Source organism: Phallusia mammillata, chromosome 5 (assembly GCF_965637545.1).
Source record: "Phallusia mammillata chromosome 5, kaPhaMamm4.hap1.1, whole genome shotgun sequence".
In the NCBI taxonomy this organism is placed as follows: domain Eukaryota; kingdom Metazoa; phylum Chordata; class Ascidiacea; order Phlebobranchia; family Ascidiidae; genus Phallusia; species Phallusia mammillata.
In genome coordinates, this window is record NC_137256.1 from 7,056,278 (window position 1) to 7,073,615 (window position 17,338).

Below are 17,338 nucleotides of genomic sequence, written 5' to 3' on the forward strand. Positions count from 1 at the left end.
CGGCCTAAATGGTCCTGGCGTAATATGATTTATCGATAAGTATGTCGCGATCGCTAGCCTGCATGGAAGCTTCAGGGCTGATCCCAGTATAAATGCATTTATCCTACTTAAAAGCGAAATGTGAAAAAAAATAACAGCTGTTGTTAGTATGCGATGCACTTGTACAAGTTAAGGTTAATTGTGTGTTCTGTCATGTCGGGATTAGTTGTAACGTGCGTTCGGTTATAAGATGCAATATACAGTTTCACGACTGCTTATATTGCATAACCAAATAACTTTTTTTTCAACAAACTCTTCGGTTTTTGGGCTTCAATATAAATTATGACTTTAGAGTACACATATATAACTACAAAAAATAACACGTTTTTTGCAGAATCTGTTTAGCTTCTTAAGAGTGAAACCGATCTGGGAAGCCAGACAAACCAATAAGTATGAAATTTGCCGCTACTTTGATCACCTGCTTGATGGTGATTGGAGTTATACGAGCTCAACAAAAAGGAAGTAAGTAGCATATTTCAAACTACATTTGCATTTTATATTTCGGTTTGAGAATACTTCGTAAAGTTGTAGTGAGCAATCACACCAAAGCAATTCCCTCTACCGTTTGCACTTATCAGTATTATTAAACTAAATGAACCTTATTAAACAACACCATTTTTCGCTTTCCTTTCCGCAGTGTCCTGTGGAACCAATGGAGTTTGGGGAGACTACATTAACATCGACTACCCAGTTGCTGGAAGCGACTATGAACAACTTGTGGTAATTCGAAATGTGCACGGGTCAACTTTCTGTTCAAATCCACAAGACATTTATGGAAGAATTGTATCGACCCAAGAATCCGCTGCGACTTCTTCCTACAACATCACGATGACCAAAGAATATGGTCTAGAGTGCACAGTTGGTCAAAATCCTGGCGGATGCCCTGATTTTGAAGTAATGTTCTGCTGCTCGGCAGGTAAGAAAGTTTATCTCATGAGGAGCAAACGTAGACAAAAATATGGCCGTGCATGTACTGTTGTTACAATAAAATACGTGTTTCCTTTAAAACTCGACTTTGTTAAATCACTGTGTCTTATTTACGGAATCAAGTTTGAAACAAAATAATCTTTGCTATCTCCTCAAATCGTTTTAGTCATTTTACTCATTTTTTGCAGATAACGGCTTGCTTGGTTTTACTCAGGGAAAAGGTACCTATGATTGTGACAAAGCACATTACTTGGCAGTAAATGGAATAGTAGGCGCAGGTATGTGTCAAAATGTATTATTCTAGTGAGAAAATATCATGAAAACTTGATTTTGCCACTTTTTTCTGCCGAAAAAAATCTATTGGCAATACATGCAAGTAAGACGTTTGTAGCTGGTTTTTCCCCTAAACTCTAAGAAATAAAAAAAACACTTAAATTGCTCCTAAATTTAAAATTTACCTAAAAAATATAATTTATGGAATGGCAGCCTTTTAGACAAATCTAATATTTGTTCTTGTTTTCACATTTTAAGGTTCAAATTTACCTTGTACCAACCCTTGTGGAGACGGAAATCAGTTTGCCCACAACGAAACTGAATGTGCTACAGTTGAATACTGTCACTGGGATGGCGCACAATGCATTTCAAAACTATGTGAGTATAATATTGGTATTTTTAGATTTATTTATTTTTTAAATTATTTTCACATTTTCTGTGCAGAATCTTATATAAATCACAAAGTAGTTTTGCAGCGATTCTTAAACAGTTTCTTGTTTAGACCCTGGTAGTCAAGAACAAGGAAACAACTTCACCGGGTTATTTGCCGGAGTTTGCTCTGTCGTTGAAACTACCACTGAAGGGCCGGAAGAAGTGGAAGGAAGGGGTGCAAGTGAGTGTTTTTTTTTTTAAAAAACATAATCTAATAGATATTCAACGTAAAAATTTTGCGGCACAAAACTCGTCGCATTGTGTTTGCCCAAACTACATTTTAGTTTTACACTCTTAACCCTCTTTGTAATAGGGCAGCGATAATATTTCTATGTGTGCCTAAACCTTTTTAGGTTGGTTATGTAGAGACGAATCCCAATGCAAACGTTGTGACTACGGCAATATTGTAACAAAGTTTTGCTTAACTGTGACTAAGCGAAAATCAGTCACATGTTTTCAGATTTTATTAACAAATATGCTGCCACAGATTTTTTCAAAACGAAAACGAACTTACAAAATGAAATATATGCTTTAAAAGGTTACAAGCTTCTGAGCAACAAACAAAAACGTTTTTGTAACAGGTCTCCCAGGGGGTCCAGGAGGTCCAGGGGGTCCACCATATACAGGAGGGGGATTTCCACCATATCCATTGCCTCCTTATCAACCTCCATCTTTCCCCAACAACTGCGGGATCGATCCACGGTATCCGGATCCTAATCTGATTAAGCCACCAATAAACATTCCATATTGCTACAGGTAGAAAAATGAATAAAATAATACTTTATTTCTTTTTTAATTAATACACCGTGCATTGAACACTCCCTAAGTTTTAAGCATGGACCATCGAAGTTTGTTGTTAAATGCCAGCAACTTTAAACAAAGCTAAAATAAAAAAATATTTTTCATTATTTAACAGCCTTGTAATACTAGTGTCATCTTGTTTGTAGAGTTGCCTGTTCAACGAGTGACCCCACACTCGAATTTGACCAAGTCAAGTGCCACAACCAGCATGGTTGTTACTTTGATTTGCAGCTGGCCAACTTGCGCAGGCTTGGAGGCTACAACATTCTACCAAGCGTCCCAGTCTGTCATGAAGTCATTCGCAACAAAAAATTCGCGCCCTTCAGCACAGGTGGCATGAAACAGCAGCGTTTTGTTCAAGGCTTGCCATGGTCGGATTGAAATTTCTATTTGTCATCTTGTGTTTACGATTACTTAACATGATAGTTGTGATTTGTTTGCAAAATTAACATTTGCAAGTTGCGTTATTCGGGCATTATATGGTAAATGATAAATGTTGTAAAGTCTGGTCGTAACAGTCGTCAAAAGTTCGCCTGAAGCCGAACAGCAGAAGATGACAGTTGTACAAAGAAAAAAAAGCAGCTTTCCGCTGTCTGATCGAGTTTGTGAAAGATGCAAGTCGATGGCATTTGCGAAACCAACTTGGATAATGAAGGTGAAATGTCAAACCATTTTTAAATTTCATTTATCATTATAGGCAACCTTCTTAATATTGGTGTGGTAGCGTAACTTCTGCTTTGTTAAAAAAAAATTAACAATAATATTTAACTTATATAAAATGATTCATTACAACCACATGCCGGCACATTTAGCTTGGCATGGCATTTGTGATGAACACGCACAGCGCGCACTGGAAATACACAAGAATTTACCACCAAATATTGCAAAATACGTTCGTGGCAACCTTTTTTCGCGTTTGTGGTAAGAAACAACACCGTACCAGTTTGTGCAGGGCACTCTGCATAGCCTGAGGACATAATTTGAAGTTTTCTAATTTTACCTGTTGAAAAAGATCTCGAGTGCTTATGATCAGATCGTCCAATGTGATTAAATGTAACACACTAGTAAACATTTTTCTTTTAATGGCACATTGTTCAAATCCAGAAAAGAAAGTACTTCCAAACCTTTTTGAGTTGTCGCACACTAACAAACTACGCATTTGTTCGGCATATTTTAAGATTAATGTGGATATATATTGCATGAAAAAAGGAACTGTACATTCAGCTCTAAAGAAGGTGTAAATCAGGGGTCTTCAACTAGCGGCCCGCGGGCCAGATGTATTTTTTCTTTTTTATCTCCATCACACGGCAATTTTGCGTGGCCCGCGGCGTCATTACCAAATAAAAAACTATGTCTATCTGTTAAATATGACCAACTTTTTTGTTTTACTCACCCGTCGAGTGATCAACAAAGGAAAAATAATGAAACTTTAATTCACACCCATAATCACTAAGTTAAAAAATTCAATGTTTGTGATGCATATTGATGATGAAATAATGCAAACTTATATTGATCATCAAATCAAAGCGTAAACTTTAGAATCCGTTTACTTCTTTGTGTTTACTGTGTTGGTTTAACATGTTAATGAGGAACGTTTACGTTTATAAAGGCCAACCAACTTTTTATTGACACTTGAGTAGGCCGCATAGATTGTTTCAGATGCCTAGGAAAGTGGTTTCCAAACCATATCATTTTCATAAGAAACAAATTGGGCTCGCGGTCCAAGATAAATTCAATGCTAAAGCCAATTAAATACTTTAGCAAAACGAAATCTTGAGTTCCTGAAAGTAAATTTCCGTTTTACCACAACAGCTTTTAGGATTCATTTTACATAAATATTATTAGCTTGGTTACGCATATCAATGATCGAAGAGCAGTTTGTGACATCGCCGAAAAACCTAAGATATGAAATTTTGCGTTTGCTTTGATTGATACTTGTGGTGAAATAAAAAAAGCCTTGAACGCAAATACGATTGCAAAGACATCTGGGCTGCCAATCTAGATAAAGCCTAGATGTCAAATTAGGCATCTAGATAAAGTCTATAAAATCTAGATAAACCGTAGAAACAGTACAAGCCTACAAAAGTTCCACGCAGATAACCACAAAAGCCCTAATATCAACTGCAACACAAAAAATAGCGTGATGATGAGGAAGAAAAGAGCTTCTTCGATATATAATTTTAGGTAGTTTATATTAAAAACCTTCATATGTGTTTTTGTTTGGCTAATATATTATATTAAACTGGATCACTTTATGTTTAGATACAGTTTTGGATGAAGCAGTATGAAAATGGGGCCTGGACCATCTTTGACTTGGAGACTCCTGGTGTAAATCCTTGTAAGAACAAGTCTTTTAATATCTCCAAACTTTTGCCCAATTTTGTTAACCTAACAGCAATACAAATTTACTTGGTCCAACTATGAAATTTAACTAACTCGAAAGATGAATATTTTTTAAAAACATCTATATCAGCAAATCAAAACATGAAAAACCCAACTATCGACATTTCTGGCCCAATTTACACAATCCCTAGCTGAATTTGTTACGTCAATGATTTATGTCAAAGTTGTTTAGAATAAAACCTTGGAAATTTTTAAGCATTTCCACAACTATTTTGAATTTGCAGCACGAACCATTTACAACCTTTTTTTTTTTAAATTTTGCAGAATTAAAGCAAGTCAGAAATATTTTGGCGTAGCCATTATCAGTTTTCATTTTGGCATTTTAATTCTTTTTTAACATCAATCAAATATAAAGGCAGGGGTATACCAAAATATCAAATTTTCTAAGGCCAAACTATTTTTGTTTTTTGTGTGGTATTGCTAACTTGGTATTCTTTATCGAAAAGCACATCGAGTCATTTTCTGCGCATCCAAAGCCCAGGGCTATTCTATTTTCCAAACCATAATAATTAGCTTCGGCGATGTGTATTGCGACTTTTTCTTTTTCTTCTCTGTGGATTCTGACGCCAAATACGTCATTCCTAAATCGCTATAAACCAGCCAGCGTTCTCTCTCTAAAATCAGAATTCAAAGTCTTCGCTAAGACATTGAACTTCTGTGGGAGCTCGGCTGAGCTGTTTCGCGACAAAACTTAGATTGGCAATTATGTAGCAGATTGTCCGGTCAATTTTCGCGTTCTAAGTTGTTTTTAGATGCTTTTGCGTTCCGTATCGGTTGAAGTCTTAATTAAATGCTTTTTTGCGTCTTAATCGGTTGATGCTTGACCGAATGCAAACTCAAACATTTTGTGTTTCAAAAAAGATACAAATTTCGATAAAAACGATATTATAACTCGCTGCGTTAAACGCGTGAGTTTCTAATCAAGAACAAGCCATAACTATAAAAATAACACGTTTTTTTGCAGGATCTGCTTAGTTTCTTAAGGGTGAAACCAATCTGGAAACTTTCACAGACAAGCCAACAAGGATGAAACGTGTCCCTACTTTAGTCACCTGCCTAATGGTGATTGGGGTTGTACGGGCTCAGCAAACAGGAAGTAAGTAGCATGTTTGAGTCTACATTCGTTGTTTTATATTTCGGTTTGGGAAAGAACACTCATTGTAACGTTAGACTAATCATCATGGCAAAGCAATACCGTGTATAAACTTGTACCGTTTAACTAGGTTATTGTACTTTCGCCTATATTTCTACTAATATACCGCTTATAATTTAACAAATTTGAAACAATAAAACACAAAATTTTTCGCTTTTTTCGCAGTGTCCTGTGGAGAAAATGGAGTTTGGGGAGACTACATTAACATCGACTACCCAGTTGACGGAAGCGACTATGAACAACTTGTGGTAATTCGAAATGTGCACGGGTCAACTTTCTGTCCAAATCCACAAGACATTTATGGAAGAATTGTATCGACCCAAGAATCCGCTGCAACTTCTTCCTACAACATCACAATGACCAAAGAATATGGTCTAGAATGCACAGTTGGTCAAAATCCCGGCGGATGCCCTGATTTTGAAGTAATGTTTTGCTGCTTAGCAGGTAAAAAACTTTATCTGAAAGAAACGAAATGTCGGCTTAATAGTATGACAATAAAATATATGTTATTTTTAATAAACTCGGCTTTGTTTAACCACTGTGTCTTAATTAAGGAATTTATTTTGAAACAAAACAACTTGTTACATTGGTCTTTGCCATTTCCTCAAATTATTTTAGTGATTTACTTATTTTGTTGCAGGCAACGGCTTGCTTGGTTTTACTCAGGGAAAGGGTACCTATGATTGCGAAAAGGCTCATTACTTGGCAGTAAATGGAACACCAGACACAGGTATGTGTCAAATTATATTACATTAAAAAATTAAAAATCCAATTTAAAAATAAAATCCTGAACACATGATTTTTCCACTTTGTGTCTAAAATATCTATTAGTATAATACATAAAAGTAAAAGTTGATAGGTGGTAAAAAAACACATGCCCAACAACTTTACCAGGAAAATAGAATTTATGGAACAAAAATGAGCCCAACATTTTTTTTTTTTTTTCTCATTTTTAGGTTCCAACTTACCTTGTGCCAACCCTTGTGGAGACGGAAATCAATTTGCCCACAACGAAACTGAATGTACGACATTTCAATACTGTCACTGGGATGGCGCACAATGCATTTCAAAGCTGTGTGAGTATAATGTAATATAACTCAGCGTAGAATCTCAAGTAAAGGGCAAAGTAGTTTTACAACGGTCCTAAAATACTTTTTTTTAGATTCTGTTGGTAAACAACAAGAAAACAACATCATCGGGCTATTTTTTGGAGTCACTGTTGGTGAAGGAGTGGAAGGAAGGCTTTTCGGTAAGCTTTTTTCACAATATTTTACCATAAAACTGCGACGAAACCAATTTTCTGACACAAAACTGGTTGTTGTTTTACCTACATTCTTGTTTTCTATTCTTTACACATACGGCAAGAGTCCCTAATTCTTAAATTACTTGGTTCGTTATGCAGAGCTGAATTACAATGCAAAACGTTGTGACTAAGAACAAACGTGCCACAGGTTTTTAGACTCTATCAATAAACATGCTGTTACAGATCGCTTTCAAACTAAAATTTTAAAACGCGGGGTATTTGCCTCAAAAGATGAAAAAGGTTTTGAGCAATAAACAAAAACGTTTTTGTAACAGGTCTTCCAGGAAGTCCACCTCCTAACTTTCCTCCCTATCAACCTCCGTCTTTTCCCAACAACTGCGGGATCGACCCACGGTATCCAAATGCTAATCTGATTAAGCCACCAATCGACATTCCATATTGCTACAGGTAAAAAAATACATTTCGTGTTTTGTTTTTTTGTTCTATTCTTAAAAATTCCAAAAGTGATTTAAATTTCTTGTTTTGTTTATTTATTCTTTTCTAAAAAGTTCTAAAACTGATTTGACTAATAAATGTGCCATGCACTTAATGTGGTCCATGTTTTCGGGTTTTAAATTTTAAACCACCACTCTAATTGCTTTTATTTGTTAAAAGCCAAAAACTTTAAACAAAACTAAGTTTTTTTAAATTGTCTTTTGATTTTTCAGCAGTATCGTAATTCAAATGTAATCTTGTTTGTAGAGTTGCCTGTTCCACCAGTGACCCGACGCTCGAATTTGACCAAGTCAGATGCCACAACCAGCCTGGTTGTTACTTTGATTTGCAGCTGGCCAACTTGCGCAGGCTTGGAGGCTACAACATTCTACCAAGCGTCCCAGTTTGTCATGAAGTCATTCGCAACAAAAATTTCGCCCCCAAAGCAATCGCATCTATGGTAAACGATTTCGTTGCAGATCGTTGTAGTTTCTAAAGCATGCTCGTGCTTTTCTTAAACAATATATTTCTCTTCGGTCAAAAAACCTGCAAGGGGACACGCAGACATCAAAAGGAAATAAGGTTAACCAACCAACAAAACAATTATTTAACTCAATTGCATTGTTTTTCATCATCAAAATTCTCTTGATACAGTAACACAAATCCTTGTGGTGCATTTATATTTACACGGTTAACTAAAGAAGCAAGTTGATCTACTTTACTAAAATTCATTGAGCATTTTTTTAGCAAATCGTGTCTTTTCCAATGCTTGTTTTTAAAATAACGTGCCCTGAATATTTTTTCTGCAGAAAGGACGCCCGTGGTTGGGAGTTTACACCAATTGCTTCCTCGCTCAAAATCCAAGCTTATTCCATGGCAGTTGCTGCGACGGATTGCGTTATATGAAATACTTTGGCGCTTCATTGAAACATCTCGGATGGAATGGTAGGTATTGCAAAAACTTTTGACAAATAGCCTACATAGACAGAGTGAATTTTGCAAAAAGAAATACCTGTGTTTGAAAAGGTATTTAGAACAAAAATAAATTTGTGCACTTTTTTAATGTAGGTATAAACCAGAAAGAATGTTTCTACTTGGGAGGTTGCTGGATCGATGGTCAGTGCTATTATGAGCCTAGTTACAACCAAATTCAATTACGCGCTGGCGAAGACCCACACAGAAGTTCGGTACCAAACGGCCGTGACATTTATGGTCAGCCGCCGTGTCTGCCTTTCGATCCCAAGGGTTCACCATCCAGCATTCTCAATAGCTACCATCAATGTCGTTTGGCTGGATGTGTTATGGATCCAGAGTACAATAGTCAAAGGCTACGTGACTACCTCTGTGAAATTGCCAAGTCCGACGCCGTCCCAGCCAATCTCAAACAGAAGTTTTGGAATCAAGTTTTACAGGGAATCATCGGGCCGCACAACTGGCAGAAAATTCTTCAGCAGATGTCGACAAACATCTGCCCGAATCTCTATGGTTCAAATCCACTTTTGCAAGGATATATGGTTATACTTCCTGGATGTTTAAACCCTTACTATCCATATGGCCCTAACGCGCCATCATCCGGTCCCAACCCAAATCCCTACGATAACCTGATCAATCAACTCTCTGCTAATTTGGGCCCCGTCACCACCACTAAACCACCTGTAAGTGGTCGCTTTTACAATAATCAAAACCCAACACAATATCCACAATACCCACCACAATACCCACAATACCCACCACAGTACCCCCCACAATTCCCACCACATTACCCACAACCTCAGTGCCCATACAAGCCCTATGCAGCACAAGGATACGCACCTCTGCAAGGCCGCTTCGACGGCTGCTGTGAGCGCCATTACTGTTACATTCCTCGCGCGCTAGCCCGAAGTGGTAATTCTGGAGTGTCACCTTACTGGTCAATGTGGTCTGACTACGGAAAATGTTCGGTGTCTTGCGGTGGTGGAACAAAGAAACGTACCAGAACCTGCATCGGAGGACAGAACCATGACGATTGTGGAAGTGACAATGAGCAAACTACAGTTTGCTCGGAACAGGCCTGTCCATTTTGGGACGATTGGGGACAATGGGATCAATGCAGTGCGCCATGTAATGGCGGAACGCGATCAAGAAGACGCCAATGCCTTCCGTCTGGTAGTGGATGTATTGGATCTGGTATAGAAAGTGAAGCTTGCAACACTTGCACATGTCCTTCCTTCAGTGCCTTTACTGGGTGGACCACATGTAACGTAGCTGTTGGATGTGGAAGGCGATCCAGATCACGTACTTGCGAGGACCCTGGTACGTGCGCTGCCGGTTGCGCAACCATACCCACAGGTCTTTACGAAGAAGAAGATTGCATCGTTTATTGCGGCGACGAAACAGTCACCAAAACGGCATGTACATATCCCGGGTGGCCAGCTTTGCAATGCAAACAGACCGTATCTACGTCGTGCGACTGCGCTCAAGCAGCAGGTACCTGCAAACCGTGTATTCAATACACTGGCCAAGTGGGAGAAATTACATGCGCATGTCCATGGGGAAAATAAAGAACACTTAAACACATCTCGCAATGAAATCGAATTATTAGTGTTTTATCTTGTCGCTTTTACATATTGGTTTACTGTTAAAAATATATTTGCTGCAATCAATAAAACACTTATGTACAGTGTTTCGAGCAACTGTTGTCGTTAGTTTAAGTCCAAACGTAGTTGTTGTATCAACGCAAATTGGAAAAGTTTTGAAAGTAGTATTTGGAAAAGTTGTGTTATTAAAATATAGACACAGCTGCAGGTAAAACTATGCAAAAATCGTTTCGGGTGGATTACACAGGTTTTTTAACCGGGCATAAATTAACATGGGAATTTGTAATTACGCGCAATCATTGTGTTAAATGCCAAATAATTATAGCTTTTTGGGTGACAACATGGTTTGGAAGTGTAATTTCTGCTTTGTTTTGCTAACCATAAGGTTGAAACTTTTATCAAATGATTCATTACAACCACATGTTTAGCTCTGCAGAGCATTTGTGCGCTGGATAGAAATAAGAGGCTATGGCCGAATTGTGCGAACTCCGTCGCTGCAACCTTTTTCGTGTTTGTTGCAAGGCACAACACCGTACCAGCCTGTGCAGGGCACTTTACGTTGCCTGAGGGCAACCCTGAAGCGTTTTAAAATTTGAATTTGAAATTGTGTTACCAGGGCATTGATTGCAAAAAAAGAAAAAAATATATTTGAACTGTGTTCTTACACTCGCACATGGTTTACAGCATAATTAATTTCCAACTTGTTTTTATTTCCCGCACATTAACAAACTGCGCTTTAGTTTGCAGCATATTTTGCAGGCCAAAAACAAACAACACGTTTAAATAAGTAAATATGCATCCTTGGAATAAACGAGTTTTCTTTTCACAACAAACAAGATCAAATGAAGTTTACGTTTTATTTTGTCGTTAAGGTCTGTAAACAAGTTGATAGTCAGAGTCTTCAAAAAAAATTTTCGGTATATACATGGCAGAACGTATAATCTGTTTGCTCAAGTCATAACAGTTCAATGTGTTACTTCAAGGGTTTATTTTAAAGTTATTTTGATCAAAAATTCTGTGAAAATTTCAAAGGGTTTTCACAACTTTTTTGTTTTTGCGGCACCATGCATTTACCCCTTTTTTGCTGCTAATTTTGCCGACAACTAAAGCAGAAATCTGTTTTAAACAATTGAGAAACATTCTAGCGTTCATGAGTTTTCTTAAGGTGCGTATTTAAGACGTAAACACTACCACACGATTTAAACACTGACACATTAGCAGTTTTGGAAAACAGTAATAATAGTGTGCAATTAACAATTTTTATTTCCCGAACTCGAAAAGGACACGGTAAAATGATCAAAATCGTTTGTTCAAAGGACGTTTCTTTTCAGTTTTTCTGACAGCAAAATAACGGTAATTCATGTTTTACTAAAATGGTTCTTTTAAAAGCAAATCACACAATTTTGTACTTGTTTTATCAGTTTGTTTCATAAACGTATTGTGTGCATTTTGTAGGTATTTACAATGACCGTTTTATACTTTCGTTACATGACGACCAATCGTAAGGCACGGATGTAGCACATGTCAAATCGTAGAAGGCTAAACCATTTTTGATTACGGGAACTATTGTGGTTATGTTAACTTGGTATGTTTCATCGAAAAGCGCATCAAGTTATTTTCCACGCATCCCACGCCCAGGGCCGGTTTATTTTCCGATCAAAAATAAGTTCCTTCAGCGAATGAGACTTCTTCTTCATGTGGCTTCGGGCACCTAATACGTCATTTCCGAATCGCTATAAAGCGTCGGCGCTCTCTCTCCTAAATCAGAATTCAAAGTCTCCGATAAGACATTGAACTTCTGTAAGAGCTCGGGTGAGCCTTTTTGCGGCAAAACTTATAGATTGTCAGTGCCTGAAAGAAGTATAAATTATGAAGCAAGTTGTCGGCACAATTTGTGCGTTCTAGGTCGTACACAATTTTTTGCGTTCTGTAACGAAAGCCTTAACGGCATGCTAATTCGCTATAAACATGATTTTTTTGTTTCGACTTTGTACCTAACGCTAACATGTTTTGCGCATCATAAATGCAGCTAACGACTGTGGATAAAACTATATTAACTCGCTACCGTGTGCATAAAGGATAAAAAACTGCATGGAGTTCCAAAAAACGTTTATGGTAACGTAATGTACGGTAACCTGGAGTTCCATTACTGGAGTTGCAATACTCATCAAAAAACGAAAACCAATTGTGCCGAATATTACAACAGCTAATACCAGTATGCAATGCACAAGCCTATTTTAAGTGTGTGTTCTGCGAAAAAAAAAACTCTATATAATATAAGGTAAAAAAATAACATGTTGTATTTCGCAGAATATTTAAGCTTTTTAAGGGTAAAACCGATCTGGGAACTTTGGCAGACAAATCAATACGGATGAAACTTGACGCTACTTTGATCGCCTGCTTGATGGTGATCGGAGTTGTAAGGGCTCAACAAACAGGATGTAAGTAGCGTGTGTGTTTAAGACTACATTTATTCTTAAATTTCTGGTCATAAAAATACTCGTAATAAAATTGCAGTCAGCCATCGTAAAGCACGCCCTGTGAAGCCCAGTACTGACGGGTTGGGTTGTTGTCATTCAGCCAATTTTCCCAATAAAGTGATTCTTTTAGTCAAATAGTTTTACCAATTTGAAACAATGGACAACACTATTTGCATTTTTATCGCAGTGCCCTGTGGTACCAATGGAGTGTGGGGAGACTACATTAACATCGACTACCCACTTGGCGGTAGCGATCTTGAACTACTTGCGGAAATTCGGAATGTGCACGGGTCAAGTTTCTGTCCAAATCCACAAGACATTTTTGGACGAATTGTTTTGACCCAAGAACCCGCTTCTAGATCCTCCTACAACATCACCATGATCGCAAATCATGGTCTAGAGTGCAGAAAGGAGAATAATCCCGGGGGATGTCCGGATTTTGAAGTAATGTTCTGTTGCGGGGCAGGTAACAACTTTTATTTATAAGGAATTAGGTTGGAAGCAAAATAATTGTACGTTACATTTACAGTTCGCAGTTGCCATTTTCTCAAAACATTAGTTAATTAATCGTTTTTTACAGGTGAGGGCTCGCTTGGTTTTCTTCAGGGAAAAGGTACATATGATTGCGAAAAGGCTCATTACTTGGCAGTAAATGGAATATCAGACACAGGTAGGTGTCAAATTGTATTATTACAGTGATTAACACATTTAATTTCCTGAACACTAATTTTTCCACTTTTTGATGCCTAAAATCTATTGGAAAAACATCCAAGTAGAAAGTTTAATGCTGGTAAAGTTATTCATCAAAGCTCCTAAAAAAAATAACTCCATAAATGGCTCTCCGAGATATCACAGAGAACATATAAAAGACTAGAGAAATCTAATATTGTTTTCACATTTTTAGGTTCAAATGTTCCTTGTGCCAACCCTTGTGGCGACGGAAATCAGTTTTCCTACAACCAAACTGAATGTGCCAAAGTTAATTACTGTCACTGGAGTGGCTCGGAGTGCGTTGGAAAGCTATGTGAGTATACCATACGTATTTTTTAGCTTGTTTGTTTTATTTTACATTTTGATTCAGTGCAGAAACTCAAGTAGTGGAAAAGCAGTATTGCAGCTGTTTTAAACACTCCTTTTTTAGACCCTGGTAGTCCGCAACAGGAAGAGGACGACGCCGGTTTTTTTGCTGGAGTCGTTACTGGTGAAACACCGACTGGAGAAGTGGAGGGAAGGCTTTTTGGTAAGTGATTTTTTTACTAAGCTGTACAAATAAAAAGCAATGAACTAATTTTCTGTCACAAAACTGGTTGTTTCAATCATATTTTTTTAATCCATTGTGGAGGGCTGAATTTGAATGCGAACGTAGTGACTACGGCAAAGTTGTACCGCAAGTGTTTTAATAAACATGCTGTCTCAGATTGTTTAAAAACTAAAACTTGTCCAAAGTGGCGTAATTGCTTAAAAAAGATGATTAGATTATGAGCAACATACAAAAACGTTTTTGTAACAGGTCTTCCAGGGGGTCCACCATCTACAGGAGGGGGATATCCACCTCAACCACCTCCTAACTTTCCTCCTTATCAACCTCCATCCTTTCCCTACAACTGCGGGATCAATACACAGTATCTAAATCATGATCTGATTAAACCACCAATCGACATTCCCTATTGCTACAGGTACAAAATTCTAATTGATTTGACTTTCTTGTGTTTCTTGTTATTTGTGACAGTGACTTTCAATACCATCAATTTAATTCCTTTCAGTTGTTCATTTTTAAGTTTTTTAAAAGCATTGTAATTCAAATGTAATTTTGTTTGCAGAGTTCCCTGTTCCACCAGTGATCCGACGCTCGAATTTAGCCGCGTCAGATGTCACGATCAGCCTGGTTGTTACTATGATTATGAGCTGGCCTTTTTGCGAAGTCGTGGAGGCCACAACATTCTACCAGGCGTTCCAGTGTGCCATGAAGTCATTCGAAACAAAAACTTCGCCCCCAAAGCAATTGCATCTATGGTAAACAATTTGTTGTAGTTCTGTTTGAGGTTGTGTAAAACAAGCTCGTGCTCATGCTGTAAACACAAGCTGGACAAAGATCCCACTTGCAGACATAAAATAAAAAAAACGGGGCTAATCAATCAACAACATCCCTTATCCTCAGCGTTTTCTATTTTACCTTTAAAATAGTTAGTTACTAATGACAAAAACCTTTGTGGTGAATTCATTATAACCCCTTTAAAGAACCTTTTTTCTATACGTCCCTAAAATTCATCTAGCACTCTTCAGCAAATCAGTTCTTTTTCAATGCTTGTTTTTTAATATTGCTATTTAACATACGCTCATCATTTAAATTGCAGAAAGGAAACCCGTGGAAGGGAGTTTACACCAATTGCTTCCTCGCTCAAAACCCAAGCTTATTCCATGGCAGTTGCTGCGACGGATTGCGTTATATGAAATACTTTGGCGCTTCACTAAAACATCTCGGATGGAATGGTAGGTGTTGCAAACAGCTTTATTGAATACTTAATAATTGACAAAATAAATGCTGTGTTTTGGAAGATATTTAGGACAAAAATAAAGTTGCGCTTTTTTAATGTAGGTATAAACCAGAAAGAGTGTTTCTACTTGGGAGGTTGCTGGATCGATGGTCAGTGCTATTATGAGCCTAGTTACAACCAAATTCAATTACGCGCTGGCGAAGACCCACATAGAAGTTCGGTACCGAACGGCCGTGACATTTATGGTCAGCCGCCGTGTCTGCCGTTTGACCCCAACGGAACACCATCCAGCATTCTTAATAGCTACCATCAATGTCGCTTGGCTGGATGTGTTATGGATCCAGAGTACAATAGTCAAAAGCTACGCGACTACCTTTGCGAAATTGTCAAGTCAGACGCCGTCCCAGCCAATCTCAAACAGAAGTTTTGGAATCAAGTTCTACAGGGGATCATCGGGCCGCACAACTGGCAGAAAATTCTTCAGCAGATGTCGACAAACATCTGTCCGAATCTCTATGGTTCAAATCCACTTTTGCAAGGATTAGCAGGTTACGCAAGCAGCCAAGGTTTTGTTATACTTCCTGGATGTTTAAACCCTTACAATCCATATGGCCCTAACGCGCCATCATCCGGTCCCAACCCAAATCCCTACGATAACCTGATCAATCAACTCTCTGCTAATTTGGGCTCCGACCCCACCACTAAACCACCTGCAAGTGGTCGCTTTTACAATAATCAAAACCCACCACAATACCCACAACCCCCACAATACCCACAATACCCACAACCCCCACAGTACCCACAACCTCCACAATACCCACAACCTCCACAATACCCACCACAGTACCCCCCACAATACCCACCACAGTACCCACAACCACCACAATGCCCATACAGGCCCTATTATGCACTGGGAACCAACCCTCTGAAGGGCCGCTTCGACGGCTGCTGTGAGCGCAGTTACTGTTATGTTCCTCGCGCGATAGCCCGAAGTGGTAATTCTGGAGTGTCACCTTACTGGTCAATGTGGTCTGACTACGGAAAATGTACAGTTTCGTGCGGCGGTGGGACAAAAAAACGTACCAGAACCTGCATCGGAGGAAAGTCCGGAGACGATTGTGGAAGCGATAATGAGCAAACTACAGTTTGCTCGGAACAAGCCTGTCCATATTGGGACGAATGGGGACAATGGGATCAATGCAGCGAGCCATGTAATGGCGGAACGCGATCAAGAAGACGCCAATGCCTTCCGTCTGGCAGTGGATGTTCTGGATCTGGTATAGAAAGTGAAGCTTGCAACACTTGCACATGTCCTTCCTTCAGTGCCTTTACTGGGTGGACCACATGTAACGTAGCTGTTGGATGTGGAACGCGATCCAGATCACGTACTTGCGAGGACCCTGGTACGTGCGCTGCCGGTTGCGCAACCATACCGACAGGTCTTTACGAAGAAGAAGATTGCATCGTTTATTGCGGCGACGAAACAGTCACCAAATCGGCATGTACATATCCCGGGTGGCCAGCTTTGCAATGCAAACAGACCGTATCTACGTCGTGCGACTGCGCTCAAGCAACAGATACCTGCAAACCGTGTATTCCATACACTGGCCAAGTGGGAGAAATTGCATGCCCATGTCCATGGGGAAAATAAAGAACACTTAAACACATCTCGCAATGAAATCGAATTATTAGTGTTTTATCTTGTTGCTTTTACATATTGGTTTACTTGCAAAAAAACAATATTTGCTGCACACAATAAAAACGAATTTGTACATTGTTTCGAGTAAATGCGATAGTAATTATTGATGATATAATGCCATTTTTAAATTTTCGCGAGTTTAGTTCGCATAAAAACAAAGTTGACCGAAGTAGGTTCAATCGAAGCAAATTAAAAAAAGTTGTGTTATCTTGTGAAAACGCAGCTGCAGGTATATATAGTTTTTTATTGTATTGGATATCGCTGCTTTCAACAAAAAATTAAGATCAAAATATGTTTATAACGTTAGTCATAAGAACGAAAA

The 17,338-nt window shown here is 38.4% G+C and overlaps 3 protein-coding genes across 3 annotated transcripts; all 3 read left to right on the forward strand.

Moving 5' to 3' along the window:
• Positions 1 to 379: 379 nt before the first annotated feature.
• LOC145227582 (uncharacterized) lies at positions 380 to 2,947 on the forward strand. Its single transcript, XM_080092446.1, has 7 exons — positions 380 to 501; positions 677 to 955; positions 1,155 to 1,244; positions 1,498 to 1,617; positions 1,742 to 1,852; positions 2,253 to 2,427; positions 2,619 to 2,947. Exons 1-7 carry the CDS (start codon positions 432 to 434, stop codon positions 2,851 to 2,853), a joined length of 1,080 nt encoding a protein of 359 aa, XP_079948572.1. The 5' UTR covers positions 380 to 431; the 3' UTR covers positions 2,854 to 2,947.
• Positions 2,948 to 3,015: 68 nt separating this feature from the next.
• LOC145227581 (uncharacterized) lies at positions 3,016 to 10,428 on the forward strand. The gene is made up of 11 exons (XM_080092444.1): positions 3,016 to 3,127; positions 4,735 to 4,810; positions 5,840 to 5,971; positions 6,194 to 6,472; positions 6,669 to 6,758; positions 6,985 to 7,104; positions 7,191 to 7,277; positions 7,607 to 7,739; positions 8,034 to 8,226; positions 8,576 to 8,711; positions 8,835 to 10,428. The coding sequence occupies exons 3-11, from the start codon at positions 5,902 to 5,904 to the stop codon at positions 10,304 to 10,306; spliced, it is 2,580 nt and encodes an 859-aa protein (XP_079948570.1). The 5' UTR covers positions 3,016 to 3,127; positions 4,735 to 4,810; positions 5,840 to 5,901; the 3' UTR covers positions 10,307 to 10,428.
• A 2,187-nt stretch (positions 10,429 to 12,615) lies between these two features.
• LOC145227579 (uncharacterized) lies at positions 12,616 to 17,094 on the forward strand. Its single transcript, XM_080092442.1, has 9 exons — positions 12,616 to 12,783; positions 13,010 to 13,288; positions 13,403 to 13,492; positions 13,727 to 13,846; positions 13,964 to 14,062; positions 14,333 to 14,498; positions 14,643 to 14,835; positions 15,177 to 15,312; positions 15,419 to 17,094. Exons 1-9 carry the CDS (start codon positions 12,714 to 12,716, stop codon positions 16,966 to 16,968), a joined length of 2,703 nt encoding a protein of 900 aa, XP_079948568.1. The 5' UTR covers positions 12,616 to 12,713; the 3' UTR covers positions 16,969 to 17,094.
• The last annotated feature ends 244 nt before the right edge of the window (positions 17,095 to 17,338 follow it).